Below are 22,461 nucleotides of genomic sequence, written 5' to 3'. Positions count from 1 at the left end.
CCGGTGGCTACGTGCTAAGCTAACTTAAAAATAGAAGACCGGTGGCTACGTGCTAAGCTAACTTAAAAATAGAAGACCGGTGGCTACGTGCTAATCTAACTTAAAAATAGAAGACCGGTGGCTACGTGCTAAGCTAACTTAAAAATAGAAGACCGGTGGCTGCGTGCTAAGCTAACCCAAAAACATGAGACCGGTGGCTACGTGCTAAGCTAACTTAAAAATAGAAGACCGGTGGCTACGTGCTAAGCTAACTTAAAAATAGAAGACCGGTGGCTACGTGCTAAGCTAACTTAAAAATAGAAGACCGGTGGCTGCGTGCTAAGCTAACCCAAAAACATGAGACCGGTGGCTACGTGCTAAGTTAACCTAAACATATGAGACTGGTGGCTATGTGCTCAGCTAACCCAAACATATGAGACCGGTGGCTACGTGCTAAGCTAACTTAAAAATAGAAGACCGGTGGCTACGTGCTAAGCTAACTTAAAAATAGAAGACCGGTGGCTACGTGCTAAGCTAACTTAAAAATAGAAGACCGGTGGCTGCGTGCTAAGCTAACCCAAAAACATGAGACCGGTGGCTACGTGCTAAGTTAACCTAAACATATGAGACTGGTGGCTATGCGCTCAGCTAACCCAAACATATGAGATCGGTGGCTACGTGCTAAGCTAACCCAAACATATTAGACCGGTGGCTACGTGCTAAGCTCACCCAAACATATGAGACCGGTGGATGCGTGCTCAAGCTAACTTAAACATAGAAGACCGGTGGCTGTGTGCTAAGCTAACTCAAACATCTGAGACCGGTGGCTACATGCTAAGCTCACCCAAACATATGAGACCGGTAGATATGTGCTAAGCTAACCCATACATATGAGACCGGTGGCTACGTGCTAAGTTAACATAAACATAGAAGACCGGTGGCTACGTGCTAAGCTAACCCAAACATTTGAGACCGGTGGCTATGTGCTAAGCTAACTTAAACATAGAAGACCGGTGGCTACGTGCTAAGCTAACCCAAACATAAGAGACCGGTGGCTACGGGCTAAGCTAACCCAAACATTTGAGACCGGTAGCTACGTGCTAAGCTAACTTAAACATAGAAGACCGGTGGCTACGTGCTAAGCTAACCCAAACATAAGAGACCGGTGGCTACGTGCTAAGCTCACCCAAACATATGAGACCGGTGGCTACGTGCTAAGCGAATCTAAACAAAGAAGACTGGTGGCTACCTGCTAAGCTAAACCAAAACATATGAGACCGGTGGCTACGTGCTAAGCTAACCTAAACATATAAAGCTGGTGGCTATGTCCTAAGCTAACTTAAACATAGAAGACCAGTGGCTACGTGCTAAGCTAACCCAAACATATGAGACCGGTGTCTGCGTGCTAAGCTAACCTAAACATATGAGACTGGTGGCTATGTGCTCAGCTAACCCAAACATATGAGACCGGTGGCTACGTGCTAAGCAAACCCAAACATATTAGAACGGTGGCTACGTGCTAAGCTCACCCAAACATATGAGACTGGTGGACACGTGCTCAAGCTAACTTAAAGATAGAAGACCGGTGGCTGTGTGCTAAGCTAACTCAAACATCTGAGACCGGTGGCTACATGCTAAGCTCACCCAAACATATGAGACCGGTAGATATGTGCTAAGCTAACCCAAACATATGAGACCGGTGGCTACGTGCTAAGTTAACATAAACTTAGAAGACCGGTGGCTACGTGCTAAGCTAATCCAAACATTTGAGACCGGTGGCTATGTGCTAAGCTAACTTAAACATAGAAGACCGGTGGCTACGTGCTAAGCTAACCCAAACATAATTGACCGGTGGCTACGGGCTAAGCTAACCCAAACATTTGAGACCGGTGGCTACGTGCTAAGCTAACTTAAATATAGTGATTAAAACATTTACAGAAATTAAAAACTGAATTGGACGTTTGGCTTTTTCAGTATTTTTAAATTGTAAAAACTTTTTTATCTGTGCAGAGAATTATTCCAAAAAACATGATGTGTATCTTTAAGGTGATGGAGAAAAAACCTAAATATGAATCTTTGTGCTCCACGTAGCACAGATGTGCATCTTCTTGTCCACATATTTGGGTTAGCTTAGCACGTAGCCACCGGTCTCATATGTTTGGGTTAGCTTAGCACGTAGCCACCAGTCTCATATGTTTGGGTTGGCTTAGAACGTAGCCACCAGTCTCATATGTTTGCTAACCCAACATATGAGACCGGTGGCTACCTGCTAAGCTAAACCAAAACATATGAGACCGGTGGCTACGTGCTAAGCTAACCTAAACATATAAATCTGGTGGCTATGTCCTAAGTGAACCTAAACATTGAAGACTGGTGGCTACCTGCTAAGCTAAACCAAAACATATGAGACCGGTGGCTACGTGCTAAGCTAACCTAAACATATAAATCTGGTGGCTATGTCCTAAGCTAACTTAAACATAGAAGACCAGTGGCTACGTGCTAAGCTAACCCAAACATATGAGACCGGTGTCTGTGTGCTAAACTAACCCAATCATCTGAGACCGGTGGCTACGTGCTAAGCTAACTTAAACATAGAAGATCGGTGGCTACGTGCTAAGCTCACCCAAACATATAAGACCGGTGGCTACGTGCTAAGCTAACCCAAACATATGAGACCGGTGGGTTTGTGCGAAGCTAACCCAAACATCTGAGATCGGTGGCTACGTGCTACGCTCACCCAAACATATGAGACCGGTGGATACGTGCTAAGCTAACCCAAACATCTGAGATCGGTGGCTACGTGCTAAGCTCACCCAAACATGAGACCGGTGGATATGTGCTAAGCTAACTTAAACATAGAAGACCGGTGGCTACGTGCTAAGCTCACCCAAACATATTTGACCGGTGGATATGTGCTAAGCTAACTTAAACATAGAAGACCGGTGGCTACGTGCTAAGCTAACTCAAACATCTGAGTCCGGTGGCTACATGCTAAGCTAACCCAAACATATGAGATCGGTTGTTATGTGCCATCCTAACTTAAACATAGAAGACGGGTGGCTACATGCTATGCTAACTTAAACATAGAAGACTGGTGGCTAAATGCTAAGCTAACCCAAACTTATGAGACCGGTAGATATGTGCCATCCTAACTTAAACATAGAAGACCGGTGGCTACGTGCTAAGCTAACCCAAACATCTGAGACCGATGGCTACATGCTAAGCTAACCCAAACATATAAGATCGGTTGTTATGTGCCATCCTAACTTAAACATAGAAGACGGGTGGCTACGTGCTATGCTAACTTAAACATAGAAGAGTGGTGGCTACGTGCTAAGCTAATCCAAACATATGAGATCGGTGGATATGTGTCATCCTAACTTAAACATAGAAGACCGGTGGCTACGTGTTTTGCTAACTTAAACATAGAAGACTGGTGGCTACGTGCTAAGCTAACCCAAACATATGAGACCGGTGGCTACGTGGTAAGCAAACCCAAACATATGAGACCGGTGGCTACGTGGTAAGCTAACCCAAACATATGAGACCGGTAGATATGTGCCATCCTAACTTAAACATAGAAGACCGGTGGCTACGTGCTAAGCTAACCCAAACATATGAGACCGGTGGGTATGTGCCATTTTAAGTTAAACATAGAAGACCGGTGGCTTTGTGCTAAGCTAACCCAAACATATGAGGCCGGTGGCTCCGTGCTAAGCTAACACAAACATATGAGACTGGTGGCTACGTTCTAAGCCAACCCAAACATATGAGACTGGTGGCTACGTGCTAAGCTAACCCAAACATATGAGACCGGTGGCTACGTGCTAAGCTAACACAAACATATGAGACTGGTGGCTACGTTCTAAGCCAACCCAAACATATGAGACTGGTGGCTACGTGCTAAGCTAACCCAAACATATGAGACCGGTGGCTACGTGCTAAGCTAACCCAAATATGTGGACAAGAAGATTTTAGGTTTTTTCTCCATCACCTTAAAGATACACATCATGTTTTTTGGAATAATTCTCTGCACAGATAAAAAAGTTTTTACAATTTAAAAATACTGAAAAAGCCAAACGTCCAATTCAGTTTTTAATTTCTGTAAATGTTTTAATCACTTTTTTTTGTCATTAACTCATCAGTGGATTCATATTTAATTAATGCCCTTCAAAACAAAAGTACCATATTTATTTTGCATTTGTCCACTAAAAACAGTTTTGTTTGTTGTGAAATTTTATTTTAAACACATGAATGTAAACATGTTTATAATATTCAGAAGTTAATTCTTAAGAAAAACACCATTTTTAATGTAAAAAAAATTATATTTACACATTGGTTATGGTTTTAAATGTTATTAGTGGTGTGAATAACACACGTATTCTAATATTGTGTCATAGACATAATAAAACATTATTTTTGGTATATATGTGTGCACTCGGAGCTTTGGCTCTGGTTCCAAATGCTGAGTTTATTCCTGAGCGTTTCTAATGATGCAGTATTTACCAACACAGCAGTGCTTCATATCCTAATAATACTAATAATAAGCAGCAGCACATGCACAGGCTGGGTCCTCCACTCACCACATCACTAACGCTAGCCGCAGCTAACACGCAGCGTAGAGTCTCTACACGACACGTGTGACCACGCATACCCATGTAGGAGTGTGTGTGTGTGTTCACACAGGAATGTGCCGTTGCTCTGTTTGGATTTGATTAACGTCCGGACACAGTGTCAGGGTTGCCAGATCTGACACTGAAAACAAGGAGCAAAAAACTGCAAAACCAGATGACATTCTTAAACACACACACACACACACACACACACACGCACGCACGCACGCACGCACGCACGCACGCACGCACGCACGCACACACACACACACACACACACACACACACACACACACACACACACACACACACACACACACCCTGGCTGTGCTCAGGGTTGCCAGATCTGGATGTCAAACAAGTATCAGTTGTCAGAAATGAGGCCCAAAAAACAGCACCAACTGATATAAAACATGTAATCTTAACATTCATAAAAGTAATCTTCATACTCTGGTATTACTACAGATCTGTTTCCACTCTATCTGATCATCTACTTTTAAAACAGTTTGTGTTTCTGTGTCCTCTGTCACAGACATATGAAGAATAGATCTGTTCATCTCTCCACATTTTTCATGTCTTTTTATGTCAGTCCGTGCAGTGTCTGTTTCCTATTCCTATAAACATGTAGTCTATACTGTACGTCCAGGTGAGGACATTTCTGCGATGCCACTCAGTCAAATAAAGAAAAATGATTAAAGTCATTTCTGTTTTTTAAAAATCTTTTAATGAAAACATTTCCAGCGAAATGAAACGTGCATTATTTTTAATGAGAGGTTTTTTTTTTGTTGCAGGTTGAACTTCTTCCGAGACGTCCCTGATTTCCGCGTGCTGGCCTGTGGAGGAGACGGCACGGTGGGATGGATCCTGGATTTCATCGGTACTGACATTCATTTCTTAACACTTGTCATTATGAGCGACTAACAGCCCCGCGGCCTCCCGCCGTGAGCACATGCAAAGTGTGTTTAGCGCCTAATGACCTACTATATAGCTGACCTCCAACAATTCATTACACTCTTTTGGTCAAATTACAGTTGTTTTTGTTGCTTTTGGAGCCTGTTTGTCTTCTCTGAGATGGTAAAGAAAGCGCTGCATGTAAACACTCTCATTACGTGGTCAGAGGAGGTAAAATGGAACGATTATTTCAGTTAGAAAAACACACATTAGTGGACGTGTGAAGGAGAAACCAAGCACCTGGCCTCCTCTGGCTGGAGACGCCTCACGTTGGTTCCACTGAAATTGCCTCAATTTATTATCAATCAAAACAAAAAGTGGTAATAAGTGGAGCAGAGAGTGAGGTCTGAAATAGACTGAACAGCTACAGTCAGAGCAGCTCCCACGTCAGCCAGGACGCTAGGCTCCACCCACCAAGCAGCATTATTGATAACACACAACAATGCAGGTGTCCTACTATCAATATCTGTTAATAATGATGTGTGAGCACCGCTGGGTACTGTGTATCAGCCTGAAAATACAACTACACACTCAACTTTCACACACACGTCATCATCCTTCATTCATTAGTGTTACATTTACTAAAGAATACTAGTATAACCAGTTTAACCCGTATAAATCAGTAAAACCAGAATAATCACTATAAAACAGTATAACCAGTACAACCAATATAACCAGTATAACCTGTAGAAAATTGTAAAACCCAGTAATAACCACTATAATAATAATAATAATAATAATAATAATAATAATAATAATAATAATAATAATAATAATAATAATGCATTGGATTTTATATATACAATAGACACTCAAAGTTGCTTTACAGAATTAAGGGATTATTTTTTCACTCCACACTTAGTGGTGGTAAGCTATTGTTGTAGCCACAGCTGTCCTGGGGAAGACTGACGGAAGCAAGGCTGCCATAGTGAACCATAGGCCCCTCCCACCACCACTAACACTCACTCACACACTACATTCATACTAGGCAATGTGGGTGAAGTGCCTTGCCCAAGGACACAATGACAGATACCACTGGGGTAACTGCCCCCCACTGTGGCACCTGGAATTCTCAGTGGTCTTCATCCATCTACTAACCAGACCCAAACCTGCTTAGCTTCACAGATCTAACCAGATCAGGCAATGTCAGGCTGGTATCAACCAGTATAACCAATATAACCAATATAACAAGTATAAACCAGTATAACTAGTATCAACCAGTATAACCAATATAACCAATATAACAAGTATAAACCAGTATAACTAGTATCAACCAGTATAACCAATATAACCAATATAACAAGTATAAACCAGTATAACTAGTATAAACCAATACAAACCAGTTCCTCATTCAAAATAAGCACCTCTTCTCACTCGTTCAATCAAGAAGGGTTGTCTGGTGTGACATCTCACTCATATTACTCATAGAACCAGGCTTATATACATAACCTAAAGTTCTATTCCATAATATTTTGTGAGATGTCTCACTATAGGATATGGAACCTCCCGTAGTGCAGACATGCTTATTGAGCAAATACCAGCCCGCAAGGCAGAGTCTGTTATGCATTAGGCCAGCATGTAAAACCTGACAAATGTGAGGGGTGAGGTCCAACGCTCCATGCACAAATGTCCTGAACAGACACTCCCCTGAACAAGGACCAGGACGTGGCGAGACCTTGAGTGGAGTGAGCGTGCAGACCCTGACTCTTGTAAGCTAAAGCAATGGCCTCCACAACCCAGTGTGACATGCATTGCTTAGTAACTGTGGGGTTTAGCCCAGGAGACGAACATATGATCACCCCTCCTGATGCTCCTCTTCATGTTCATGTGTGCGTAATGCACGGGCTGAACACAACAAAAGAGGCTGCTGCTGATCCTGTGAAGCAGGAAGGCCAACGGGTCAATGGGAAATGAAGAGTCCATCAGCACAAAATCATCCTCACATCTCCAGAGAAGAGCTGAGCACATGACGGGTGAACCGAGAAGCAACAGCTAGCAACAGCTAGCAACAGCTAGCAACAGCTAGCAACAGCTTTCAGGGAAGCAATCTTAAGGCTCGCTTCCCCCAGTGGTTAAAAGGGAGGATGCTTAAGTCCCACTAATTAATAATAATAATAATAATAATAATAATAATAATAATAATAATAATAATAATAATAATAATAATAATTAATCATTTTTTTTGTTTTTAATACTTTATTTATACAGGTTTTTTATAACATACTTATACTTACAGAAAATAAGTACAACAATATGGACTATCAAATCAAAGACAAATGTAAACCAACACATTGCAGGAAAATAAAATACAAAAAAAGAAAAAAAAACAAAGACATGTATTCTATCCATAGGCATTGAAAGACCACCCAAAGGGGTTCAAACTCACGGTTCCAGGCCAGACAAAGTCCGCACATAGTTCAAGAATGGGTCCCAGGTTTTATAAAATCTATTAACAGATCCGTTAAGGATGCATCTGATTTTTTCAAGCTTGATATTGTGCATCATATCTTTGATCCATTGATTGTGTGATGGAGGGGTTACATCCTTCCATCTGGATAGTATTAAACATCTTGCTAATAGAGGAAAATGCTAACCTGTTGGAGTTGAAAACACACCAAAGATACTGTACCCACAGTAGGAGGGCACAACCATGCAGCCATAAGACTTGGACAGAGTGTTGAAAAATGATGACCAGAATTGTGTAACTTTTGAACAAGACCATAATATGTGAGAAGCAGTTGCTGGAGCCTGTGTTACACCTGTCACATGTTGGGCTTAGTACATTAAATCGTATTAAAGCATGCTGTACACATATAGAGGATGACTGAACCCCTGTGAGGGCCAGGTTCCACTCTCCATCTGACAGAGGGACCCCAAAATCAGTTTCCCACTGCTCCCTGATATGAGTTATCGGAGGAATAAATTCATCCATGATGTGTTTCTATATCATTGAAATCCTACCCTTATTGAGTGTGTTGACCTTCAGCAGAGAATCTAAGCAAGACAGTGAGGGAGCAGATGATCTTCCATGCAAAATCTCGGAAAAAGTTGTTATTTGTAAGTCCATACTTCTTGGATAGTTGTTCAAAGCTAGCAAAAGTGTTATTGATATAAAGATCTTCAATACTATGTACACCCTTGTCATACCAACTTTTGAAGCCTTTATCAAGTGAAGATGGTTGAAAAAGATGATTGTTTAAAATAGGCGAGTGAATCAATATGTTTTGAAGTCCCAGAAATTTTCTAAACTGTCTTATAATGCGCAATGATTGAGTTACAATAACATTCACTAGTGAAGGCAAGGATGCACATAGCAGAGCAGGGAGAGCGTGGGGCTTACTGGTGTTCATTTCAATCAGGAGCCAAGCAGGGGTCTTACATTCCAATCCTTTAGCCACAGGGAAATAGCATTAAGGTTAGCAGCCCAATAATATGAGCGTAGATTTGGTAACAAGAGCCCACCCATTTTTTTTTGGTCTTTCCATGAATTCTTTTCTTATGCGAGTGGGTTTACTGTGCCAAATAAAGGAGGAGAGGTATACAAATAGGCACAATGTTCATCTTAACAGAATTTGTTCTCCCATTGAGAGACAGAGGTAAAATTGACCATTGTTTAATGTTGTTTTTGAACTGTTCTAGGAGAGGAGAAAATATTGATTTAAATAAAGATTTGGTTACTTTTACCCCCAGGTATGTAAAATAAGCAGTCGTGAGTTCAAATGGCAGATTAGGGTATTCTTCAGCTTTGCTATAATTAGGGAAATACTCACTTTTATTTATATTGAATTTGTATCCTGATATACTCCCAAATTCTTTTAAAAGTTTAAGCACTGTGGGTACAGTTGAAATAGGGTTTGTGACATATAATAACAAATCGTCCGCATAAAGTGAGACAGTACATATATATGTATATATTTATTGCACTTTAGGGAGAGTGGTTCTATCGCTAGACCAAAAAGCAACGGGCTCAATGGATCTCCTTGTTTTGTCCCCCTAAAGAGAGGGAATTAATAATTAGTTTTGTTGTGAAAAGGGACGTGACACCCCTGGAGGCACTAGCACTCGAAAAACTTTAAGCTATACACATAACCCCGGTTCCATGAGTAATATGAGTGAGATGTCTCACTTATATTATTAAATAGAACTCTCCATTTGCAATCATACAAAGATCTAGGTGAAGTGGACCGGGCACTCTGTATGATGGAGATCACACTCTGTGAGAGTCCCACCTCTGACAGACGGAGCCATTCAGGGGCCAAGCCCACAGCTCCAGTCGCTCTGGGTGTGGGTAGAAGATTGTTCCCCCACGGACGAGCGCACAGCAGCTGGTAAATCTCCAGCAGCCAGTGCATGGCTGGCCACTGTGGAGCCTCCAGGATCAGTGCATGACCCTGATCCCTCATGTCATGGTGACGTCCTCTGTCCCCCAGGGACGAGCGTACAGTTCCGCTTGTTCCCTAGAACAGCGTGGCAACGAGAGCTCCGCAGCATCCAACCCGGAGCGGGCAGAGGCCTCCCGGAAGCGGACAGACTGCCTTTTCCTTCCTCCTTGTCTGTGCATGCTGAGCAGGTTGTGCCGGCGCAACAGTGGCCGAGGCTGGGGGCTCTCCGGGCCAGCCGGAGGCTAGGCGGATCACGGAGCGGCCGATCTTGGTGTCTTGAACTGCGGACCATGAGGGGCAGTTTGAGACGGTCTCATCCGTGCGGACGGAGACGGAGCCGGAGGCTTCTGTGAAAGATACAGGCGGAGAGTTTTCATCATCCCTCTTTTTTTCTTTGCAGCGCCCATTGCATAGAAGCCAACGCCGGGCCGAATATCCCGTCAGGGACCACCGGCGCATCAAGGATGTAGCTCTTTTCTGCGTCAAAAAGGCTAGCGAGGTCGAGCCAATGCGCTCGTTCCTGAAGCACCATGTCACCCATTACTTTACCCGTGGCCTGCACGAAGCAGAACTGGGGGCGGAGACACACACCTGATATGGCTGAAAATTCTTCCATTGTAGCTGGGTTCTGAGACTGAGCAAAATCCTTACACAGTTTAGCTTGGTAAGCCTACAGGAGGGAGAGGACATTCAGAGCTCTTACTGATAGCGCCGCTGCAGCGTACGTCCTGCCAGACAGATCTGACTGAAGACGGTCCGCCGCAGCCGTTAGCATGGGTCTCCAGGGAGACTGAGCAGGCTGGTGCGGCAACAGATGAGCCGCAACCAGTGGCTCCACCGGAAGCATTCTGAGCAGTCCGAGGCTCTCCATGGTCTCGCAGTCGAGGGTGGAGGCACCTGCCACACTTTCCACTGAAAGGGCGGTCCCTCTATGGTTGTGCTACTTCCATCACCAGCTCTGGGAAAATATGGAGAACTTGTCTCTGGTGGCCTCCATCACGACGGTGAGCCACGGTATGACGAGGCGCACTGCAGCGCATCTGCACAGCTCCACAGTGTTCAGGCTTGGGAGAGAGGAGAAAGGTAGAGGCTGCGTGTTGAACGCTGTGCCGTGTCGACACGAGCCAAGGGATTCGACTGCCAGTCGGGCGTGTTCCATACCGAGACAGTCAGAGCAGATTGTGTGTTTTTGGCTGAGATTTTTTTCCGACACTGACAAAAGCAAGCCTGAGAGCATCTTGTTCCCTCCTTGGGAGGAGCCTCGGTCTCTATGGCCATGCTTGACGCAGGCAGGAGAGCAAGTGGAATTAGCCTGGGCTACCATGTGGCGGCTAGCAGGTGCTCGCAGGGATGCAGGTCAGAAACGCAGAGGACAGCGTATTGGTCCGAGACAGCGTCTGGCTTGCTGGTGTCAGGAGGCTCAGATACCAGTGCTATGGAGCTTTTGGCCGGGCTGTTCACTGTCGTGAGTGCTCGGGAGGATGGCTAACATAACAAGGAGCCCGGAGGCATCGAGGGCACTGCAGCCTGGGGAGACAGCTAGTGTGCTGAGGCCGTGGAGCTGTGGACCTATGCAGAGCTTGGAGCGGGGTGGTCACAACGCTAACAAGCATGTACACATGCACACTCTGACCGGCTTTTCCTTACGTTCCGTCCATTTACCGCTCTCCTCGGGTTTCCTTTCTCCAGCCACCACAGCCGCCATGGCGGCACATTTGGCTGCTGCTCAGGCCTTTTCCCATCCATGGTTTTCTCCAAGTTGCAAACATTTTCTCCAGTACACACCACTCATTCATACACTCACACAGCCAACCCGAGTGGATACATCCTCCACATTATGAGTGACATCATGGGACGTCATGTGACCTTCCGTTTTCAGTACAGAATTATATATTTTTTTCTTTTGGGGGATTTTGAGTTTTTAGTGTATATATAATTTTTTTTAAATTTATTTTGGTATTTTTTCCAAACTAATTATCTTGTAATTTGGTTTCTATATGTAGAGAGACTGTTGGTTTTCTTTCTTAATTGTGTTGGGGGAGGGTGCTATATATTAAGGGGAGTGGTGGCCTCGTGGTTAAGGATGCTGGCCTTGTAATCAGAGGGTTCCTGATTCAAACCTCACCTGGACCATCACTGTGGAATGTTGAGCAAGTCCCTTAACCCCGAACAGCTCCCCAGGCGCCGCAAAAAGGCTGCTGACTGCTCCCCAGGGATGGGTTAAAATGCAGAGGACAAATTTCAATATATGCGTAACAACATATATACATGACGATAAAGACTCAAAGCCCAATTTAATTTAATGAGCCCAATTTAATTTTTAATTTAATTTATATAAGGGGCCTTCAGCACCACAGAAGTAGTGTGTATGATGGGGAGCCGAGTACATTGCAGGTACCATCTCCAGGAAAAATGCTGAGAAAGCTGGACTGTAAATATTGCACAAAGAACTGTACGTGGATCAAGTGTCTGTAAACCAATTGTTTGCACTTTTTGGGCTAACCTGCACACCCAGCACAAGTCAGACTAAGCCATATAATTTTTTTAGAGGCAGAACCAACTATACAGTATGAACCAGTATAACTTAGAATAAACCAGTATATTCAGTGTAAGCAGTATAAACCAATATAAACCAGTATAAGTGGTATAACCAGTACAAACCAGTATTACCAGTATTAGTTTTGTTCTGTCTCATTTAAACTATTGTTCAGTCGTTTAGTCAAACACTTCATTAAAAAATGTGAAAAAGTTACAATTAGTGCAAAACAAAGCTGCACAAGTGGCTCTAAAATGTGCTTTAAGAATGAGTGGAGAAAAAAATGCATGTACAACTCACCTGGTTTTAGGCAAGGCAAATTTATTTGTATAGCGCATTTCATACACAAGGCAACTCAATGTGCTTTACATGATAAAACATTCAATTGTTTAAAGTCAATACGAACAATTAAAATCACCAGTAAAATCAATTAAAATTTTAGGTGAAAAGGAGATGGTTATGTACAATAAGTAACTTTCTAAGAAGTATTATTATTGCACAAACACCTTTTATGTTTTACCTTTTAGTAGAAATACACATTGTTATTCAACATAACACTGAGAAGGCAGTGTTTCACTCAGTATGTAAGTCTAGTCTAAGCCAAAGTACAGTTATGTTTAAAGCTCTGCAGGAATGGAATCACTGACCACACTATATTAAAGAACAAAAAACATAAAAGGCAACTCAAATTATATTATGATAGTGGCACGTGAGCATTTAGAAGAATTCTAAACATTTTTCTTTGAATTACTGTTGTAACTAAACAAAAAGCTTGATTGTGTTTTGTGCATATCAAATATATTGATAATGATTGCTTGTACTTATTGCATTTAAAAATGTGTTTGTTGTAAAAAAAAGACCCCAGGAAGAGTTGCCGAAGCTGTAACTGCTGAAACTAATGGACTTCTTAATAAATATGAACATAAACCTGTATAAACCAGTATAACCAGTATAACTAGAATAAACCAGTATAACCAGTATAACTAGAATAAACCAGTATAATTAGACTAAAACCAATATAAGTAGAATAAACCAGTATAACCAGTATAACTAGAATAAACCAGTACAACCAGTATAACTAGAATAAACCAGTATAACCAGTACAACTAGAATAAACCAGTATAACCAGTATAACTAGAATAAACCAGTATAATTAGACTAAAACCAATATAAGTAGAATAAACCAGTATAACCAGTATAACTAGAATAAACCAGTATAACCAGTATAACTAGAATAAACCAGTACAACCAGTATAACTAGAATAAACCAGTATAACCAGTACAACTAGAATAAACCAGTATAACCAGTACAACTAGAATAAACCAGTATAACCAGTACAACTAGAATAAACCAGTATAATTAGACTAAAACCAGTACAACTAGAATAAACCAGTACAACCAGTATAACTAGAATAAACCAGTATAACCAGTATAACTAGAATAAACCAGTATAATTAGACTAAAACCAATATAAGTAGAATAAACCAGTATAACCAGTATAACTAGAATAAACCAGTACAACCAGTATAACTAGAATAAACCAGTATAACCAGTACAACTAGAATAAACCAGTATAACCAGTACAACTAGAATAAACCAGTATAACCAGTACAACTAGAATAAACCAGTATAATTAGACTAAAACCAATATAACTAGAATAAACCAGTATAACCAGTATAACTAGAATAAACCAGTATAACCAGTATAACCAGTATAACTAGAATAAACCAGTATAATCAGAATAAACCAGTATAACCAGTATAGCTAGAATAAACCAGCATAAACCAGTATAACCACTATAACTAGAATAAACCAGTACAACTAGAATAAACCAGTATAACCAGTACAACTAGAATAACTAAAATAAACCAGTATAACCAGTATAACTGAAATAAACCAGTATAACCACTCTGATGTCTCTCTGGTGTAGATAAATCTAACCTGGATAACGTCCCTCCAGTCTGTATTCTTCCTCTGGGAACAGGAAACGACCTGGCACGATGTCTGAAATGGGGAGGAGGTGAGTCACTACTGAGTCACTACTGAGTCACTACTGAGTCACTACTGAATCACTACTGAGTCACTACTGAGTCACTACTGAGTCACTACTGAATCACTACTGAATCACTACTGAGTAACTACTGAGTCACTACTGAGTCACTACTGAATCACTACTGAGTCACTACTGAGTCACTCCTGAGTAACTACTGAGTCACTACTGAGTCATTACTGAGTCACTACTGAGTCACTACTGAGTTACTACTGAGTTACTACTGAATCACTACTGAGTCACTACTGAATCACTACTGAGTCACTACTGAGTCACTCCTGAGTAACTACTGAGTCACTCCTGAGTAACTACTGAGTCACTACTGAGTCACTACTGAGTCATTACTGAGTCACTCCTGAGTCACTACTGAGTCACTACTGAGTCACTACTGAATGACTACTGAGTAACTACTGAGTCACTACTGAGTCACTACTGAATGACTACTGAGTAACTACTGAGTCACTACTGAGTCACTACTGAATCACTACTGAGTAACTACTGAATCACTACTGAGTCACTCCTGAGTCACTACTGAGTCACTACTGAGTCACTAGTCACTACTGAGTTACTACTGAGTTACTACTGAATCACTACTGAGTAACTACTGAGTAACTACTGAGTAACTACTGAGTCACTACTGGGTCATTACTGAGTCACTCCTGAGTAACTACTGAGTTACTACTGAATCACTACTGAGTAACTACTGAGTTACTACTGAATCACTACTGAGTAACTACTGAGTCACTACTGGGTCATTCCTGATTCACTCCTGATTCACTCCTGAGTAACTACTGAGTTACTACTGAATCACTACTGAGTAACTACTGAGTAACTACTGAGTCACTACTGGGTCATTACTGAGTAACTACTGAGTCACTACTGAGTCACTCCTGAGTAACTACTGAGTCATTACTGAGTCACTACTGAGTTACTACTGAGTCATTACTGAATCACTACTGAGTAACTACTGAGTAACTACTGAGTCACTACTGAGTCACTCCTGAGTAACTACTGAGTCACTACTGAGTCACTCCTGAGTAACTACTGAGTCATTACTGAGTCACTACTGAGTTACTACTGAGTCATTACTGAGTCACTCCTGAGTTACTACTGAGTCATTACTGAGTCACTACTGAGTTACTACTGGGTCATTACTGAGTCACTCCTGAGTTACTACTGAGTCATTACTGAGTAACTACTGAGTCACTACTGAGTCACTCCTGAGTAACTACTGAGTCACTACTGAGTCACTCCTGAGTAACTATTGAGTCACTACTGAGTCACTACTGAATCACTACTGAATCACTACTGAGTCACTACTGAGTCACTACTGAATCACTACTGAATCACTGCTGAGTCACTACTGGGTCACTACTGAATCACTGCTGAGTCACTACTGGGTCACTACTGAATCACTACTGAGTCACTACTGAATCACTACTGAATCAATACTGAGTAACTACTGAGTCACTACTGAATCACTGCTGAGTCACTACTGGGTCACTACTGAATCACTACTGAATCACTACTGAGTCACTACTGAGTCACTACTGAATCACTACTGAGTCACTACTGAGTCACTACTGAATCACTACTGAGTCACTACTGAATCACTCCTGAGTAACTACTGAGTCACTACTGAATCACTACTGAATCACTACTGAATCACTGCTGAGTCACTACTGGGTCACTACTGAATCACTGCTGAGTCACTACTGGGTCACTACTGAATCACTGCTGAGTCACTACTGAATCACTACTGAGTCACTACTGAATCACTACTGAATCAATACTGAGTAACTACTGAGTCACTACTGAATCACTGCTGAGTCACTACTGGGTCACTACTGAATCACTACTGAATCACTACTGAATCACTACTGAGTCACTACTGAATCACTCCTGAGTAACTACTGAGTCACTACTGAGTCACTACTGAATCACTACTGAGTCACTACTGAATCACTCCTGAGTAACTACTGAGTCACTACTGAGTCACTACTGAATCACTACTGAGTAACTACTGAGTCACTACTGATCACTACTGAATCACTACTGAGTCACTACTGAATCACTACTGAGTAACTACTGAGTCACTACTGAGTCACTACTGAATCACTACTGAATCACTACTGAGTAACTACTGAGTCACTACTGAGTCACTACTGAGTCACTCCTGAGTAACTACTGAGTCACTACTGGGTCACTACTGAATCACTACTGAGTCACTACTGGGTCACTACTGAGTCACTACTGAATCACTACTGAGTCACTACTGAGTAACTACTGAGTCACTACTGAGTCACTACTGAGTCACTCCTGAGTAACTACTGAGTCACTACTGAGTCACTACTGAGTTACTACTGAATCACTACTGAGTCACTACTGAATCACTACTGAGTAACTACTGAGTCACTACTGAATCACTACTGAGTAACTACTGAGTCACTACTGAGTTACTACTGAATCACTACTGAGTCACTACTGAGTCATTACTGAGTCACTACTGAGTCACTACTGAGTTACTACTGAATCACTACTGAGTCACTACTGAATCACTACTGAGTCACTACTGAATCACTACTGAGTAACTACTGAGTCACTACTGAGTCATTACTGAGTCACTACTGAGTCACTACTGAGTCATTACTGAGTCACTCCTGAGTAACTACTGAGTCACTACTGAGTCACTCCTGAGTAACTACTGAGTCACTACTGAGTCACTCCTGAGTAACTACTGAGTCACTCCTGAGTCACTACTGAGTTACTACTGAGTCACTCCTGAGTAACTACTGAGTCACTACTGAGTCACTCCTGAGTAACTACTGAGTCACTACTGAGTCATTACTGAGTCACTACTGAGTCACTACTGAGTTACTACTGAGTTACTACTGAATCACTACTGAGTCACTACTGAGTCACTCCTGAGTAACTACTGAGTCACTACTGAGTAACTACTGAGTCACTACTGAGTCATTACTGAGTCACTACTGAGTCACTACTGAGTCACTACTGAGTCACTACTGAGTAACTACTGAGTCACTACTGAGTCATTACTGAGTCACTACTGAATCACTACTGAGTAACTACTGAGTCACTACTGAGTCACTACTGAATCACTCCTGAGTAACTACTGAGTCACTACTGAGTCACTAGTCACTACTGAGTTACTACTGAGTTACTACTGAATCACTACTGAATCACTACTGAGTAACTACTGAGTCACTACTGAGTCACTACTGGGTCATTACTGAGTAACTACTGAGTCACTACTGAGTCACTCCTGAGTAACTACTGAGTCATTACTGAGTCACTACTGAGTTACTACTGAGTCATTACTGAGTCACTACTGAGTTACTACTGACTCACTACTGAGTCAGTTGTGAGTCATTAGTGAGGAGACGTGGTCTAGCCTTATATCACAGTACAGTCTAGCTCTGCTCTGCAGTCACCTTCAGATCATGTGAAGAGTTGTTTGAGTTCAAACCAAATCTAGAGTTTCAGGTTCTACCAGACACACTAAGAAATACAGAAGTTCCCAGTTTTTCCAGTGCTGCTGAGTCAGTGGGCGGAGTCTGTCTCACTAACACTAACGTGTCCAGGCTATGAGGGTGAGAGCCTCCTGAAGATCCTCAGAGACGTGGAGAGCAGCAGTGTGGTGATGATGGACCGCTGGAAGATAGAGGTGTGTCCCTCAGAGGAGGAGGAGAGAGGAGACCCTGTGCCCTACTCCATCATCAACAACTACTTCTCCATCGGAGTGGTGAGAGCTGCTCCAAGTACACACACCTAGTATACTGCATTTACACACACGTCTTTAACCTCAATGACAAAATGAAAATATCCAGGTTTTCATTATGAATAAACTCTGGAAATTCACTCCAAAAATCCTGGATGAATCCCTAAAAAGATCCAGTAAAAAACTCCAGAGAAATCCTTCATCAGAAAGCTTTGATCAGGACATTATTGATCCTGAATCCTCTTCAGACACTGATCATATTCCCGTAGTGTTTGAATGGATTATTCACTGATTCCAAGTGTTTATTCTTTTAAAAAAGCTGCATTTTTGTTTCTTTTTATATTTATTTTATCTATTTTTTTTCTACATTTCTATATCTATCTATTCAACTAGATTTTGTGTGTTTTGAAGCAACAAAGAATCCTGAGTGTTGGAATGAAGAGAGAAATAAAATTATTGATTTGATCATTATTATCTTTGATGAGAAGAACCACTAATAAAGAGTTCAGCTCATAAAGTAACCCAGTAGAACCAGTAAAACTAGTAGAACCAGTAAAACTAGTAAAACTAGTACAACTAGTACAACTAGTAAAACTAGTAAAACTAGTAAAACTAGTAAAACCAGCAAAAGTAGTAAAACTAGTAGAACCAGTAAAACTAGTAGAACCAGTAAAACTAGTAGAACCAGTAAAACTAGTAAAACTAGTAAAACTAGTAGAACCAGTAAAACTAGTAGAACCAGTAAAACTAGTAGAACCAGTAAAAGTAGTAAAACTAGTAGAACCAGTAAAACTAGTAGAACCAGTAAAAGTAGTAAAACTAGTATAACCAGTAAAACTAGTAGAACCAGTAAAAGTAGTAAAACTAGTAGAACCAGTAAAACTAGTAGAACCAGTAAAAGTAGTAAAACTAGTATAACCAGTAAAACTAGTAGAACCAGTAAAACTAGTAGAACCAGTAAAAGTAGTAAAACTAGTTGAACCAGTAAAACTAGTAGAACCAGTAAAAGTAGTAAAACTAGTAGAACCAGTAAAAGTAGTAAAACGAGTAGAACCAGTCTGGGCGTCCCACCTCAGAGCGTTCATGCTCTAATGAGGCTCTCCATGTTTTTGCAGTGTTATTATATAATAATATATTAAGACGTTCATCCATCAGCAGCGTAGTGTAATCACAGCCACTTCACACACAACATGTCGACCATTACTGAGAAATGTCAATAAATGTCACAGGGAAATCTACTAATTGACATTTACAGGTGGAAGCGAGCGTCGCTGATGCATGTCTTTACAAATGTTAGCAGAATAACATTAGCGTCCGGCCCGCATCACGCCGCTCATCACGTCATGTGATCGTATGCTCACGCCAGACTCCTGCTGATTCCTACTGGACGTTCCACTGGAAAGGAAAGAACTCATCCAGAGGGAAAGCAAGAGGAAGGAAAGACCTTTCTAACAGATCTACTGTTAGAGATAAAACAGATGGACAGTAACAAAATACATTTACTTCAGTAGTAAACAAAAAAACTCACAATATGTCAAAAACACACAAAATGATTAAAAAACGCTAAAAAAACCCGAGTAAAAAACACAAATTTACACACAAAAACATCTCAAAACACAAAATGATTTAAAAAACAAAATAAGTCTCAAAAACTTACAAAATGATTTTCAAAACAAAACAAAGAATACACAAAAACAACATAATAAAATAATTTTGTGTGTTTTCTGAGTCATTTTGTTTGTTTACTTTTGGGCCTTTGTCTGACAATGGTAAACATGGTGTGTGTGTGTGTGTGTGTGTGTGCTCTGAGGGCGGGGCTGGATTAGCGCTGGCAGGGTGTAATGATGATGATGATTAATAATGAAGCTGTTTGTGGAGGATTAGGGAGATTTGAGCTCTCTGAGGGTTAGAGTGTGATATGATAACATTATTTTTTTGTGTTTTCCGTCCAGTGGAGACGCTGAGGAGGAGCATCTGATGATTAGTGAGGAGATTATGGAGATTGTTTCTGTAATGACTGAAGGAAGCACAGATCACACCGTGTCAGCTACGACTCACACCAAAGTTAGAGTTCAATCAGACTTTGTACTCACAGCGTTATATCACACACACTTTACACAGTTAGCAGCTACATATAAAAGGAAAAGAACAATAAACACACAAAACAACAAAAAAACACAATACTTCAAAACATACAAAATTATTTAAAAAACATTCAAATCAAAATAAATGTTTCAAAAACATACAAAGTGTCTCCTAGCATAGTGACGTATAATGATGTGATGGACAGAGCTAACGTCTCCTAGCATAGTGACGTATAATGATGTGATGGACAGAGCTAACGTCTCCTAGCATAGTGACGTATAATGATGTGATGGACAGAGCTAACGTCTCCTAGCATAGTGACGTATAATGATGTGATGGACAGAGCTAACGTCTCCTAGCATAGTGACGTATAATGATGTGATGGACAGAGCTAACGTCTCCTAGCATAGTGACGTATATTGATGTGATGGACAGAGCTAACGTCTCCTAGCATAGTGACGTATAATGATGTGATGGACAGAGCTAACGTCTCCTAGCATAGTGACGTATAATGATGTGATGGACAGAGCTAACGTCTCCTAGCATAGTGACGTATAATGATGTGATGGACAGAGCTAACGTCTCCTAGCATAGTGACGTATATTGATGTGATGGACAGAGCTAACGTCTCCTAGCATAGTGACGTATAATGATGTGATGGACAGAGCTAACGTCTCCTAGCATAGTGACGTATAATGATGTGATGGACAGAGCTAACGTCTCCTAGCATAGTGACGTATAATGATGTGATGGACAGAGCTAACGTCTCCTAGCGTAGTGACGTATATTGATTTGATGAACAGAGCTAATGTCTGTTAGCATTGTGACGACTAATGATGTGATGGACAGAGCTAATGTCTCCTAGCATAGTGACGTATAATGATGTGATGGACAGAGCTAACGTCTCCTAGCGTAGTGACGTATAATGATGTGATGGACAGAGCTAATGTCTCCTAGCATAGTGACGTATAATGATGTGATGGCCAGAGCTAATGTCTCCTAGCGTAGTGACTTATAATGATGTGATGGCCAGAGCTAATGTCTCCTAGCGTAGTGACGTATAATGATGTGATGGACAGAGCTAACGTCTCCTAGCATAGTGACGTATAATGATGTGATGGCCAGAGCTAATGTCTCCTAGCATAGTGACGTATAATGATGTGATGGCCAGAGCTAATGTCTCCTAGCGTAGTGACGTATAATGATGTGATGGACAGAGCTAATGTCTCCTAGCGTAGTGACGTATAATGATGTGATGGACAGAGCTAACGTCTCCTAGCGTAGTGACGTATATTGATTTGATGAACAGAGCTAATGTCTGTTAGCATTGTGACGACTAATGATGTGATGGACAGAGCTAATGTCTCCTAGCATAGTGACGTATAATGATGTGATGGACAGAGCTAACGTCTCCTAGCATAGTGACGTATAATGATGTGATGGCCAGAGCTAATGTCTCCTAGCGTAGTGACGTATATTGATTTGATGAACAGAGCTAATGTCTGTTAGCATTGTGACGACTAATGATGTGATGGACAGAGCTAATGTCTCCTAGCATAGTGACGTATAATGATGTGATGGACAGAGCTAACGTCTCCTAGCATAGTGACGTATAATGATGTGATGGCCAGAGCTATTGTCTCCTAGCGTAGTGACGTATAATGATGTGATGGACAGAGCTAATGTCTCCTAGCGTAGTGACGTGCAATGATGTGATGGACAGAGCTAATGTCTCCTAGCATAGTGACGTATAATGATGTGATGGACAGAGCTATTGTCTCCTAGCATAGTGACGTATAATGATGTGATGGACAGAGCTAACATCTCCTAGCATAGTGACGTATAATGATGTGATGGACAGAGCTATTGTCTCCTAGCATAGTGACGTATATTGATTTGATGAACAGAGCTAATGTCTGTTAGCATTGTGACGACTAATGATGTGATGGACAGAGCTAATGTCTCCTAGCATAGTGACGTATAATGATGTGATGGACAGAGCTAACGTCTCCTAGCATAGTGACGTATAATGATGTGATGGCCAGAGCTAATGTCTCCTAGCGTAGTGACGTATAATGATGTGATGACAGAGCTAATGTCTCCTAGCGTAGTGACGTACAATGA

At 41.5% G+C, this 22,461-nt stretch overlaps 1 protein-coding gene across 3 annotated transcripts in view; it reads left to right on the top strand.

Moving 5' to 3' along the window:
- The window catches only part of dgkb (diacylglycerol kinase, beta), a 160,819-nt gene that overhangs the window by 63,325 nt on the left and 75,033 nt on the right, over positions 1-22,461 (top strand). For 2 of the 3 annotated variants that reach the window (XM_028442179.1, XM_028442181.1), the window contains 3 exons: positions 5,384-5,469; positions 14,394-14,483; positions 18,116-18,276. In XM_028442179.1, the coding sequence (XP_028297980.1) occupies positions 5,384-5,469; positions 14,394-14,483; positions 18,116-18,276 (337 nt within the window). The remainder of the gene's footprint in view (positions 1-5,383; positions 5,470-14,393; positions 14,484-18,115; positions 18,277-22,461) is intronic. The other variant, XM_028442180.1, reaches the window with a different exon arrangement.

Source organism: Gouania willdenowi, unplaced genomic scaffold (assembly GCF_900634775.1).
Source record: "Gouania willdenowi unplaced genomic scaffold, fGouWil2.1 scaffold_3_arrow_ctg1, whole genome shotgun sequence".
NCBI classification, from domain to species: Eukaryota; Metazoa; Chordata; class Actinopteri; order Blenniiformes; family Gobiesocidae; genus Gouania; species Gouania willdenowi.
Note: the sequence above shows the minus strand (reverse complement) of the source record. Positions and strands in the feature narration are given on the sequence as shown.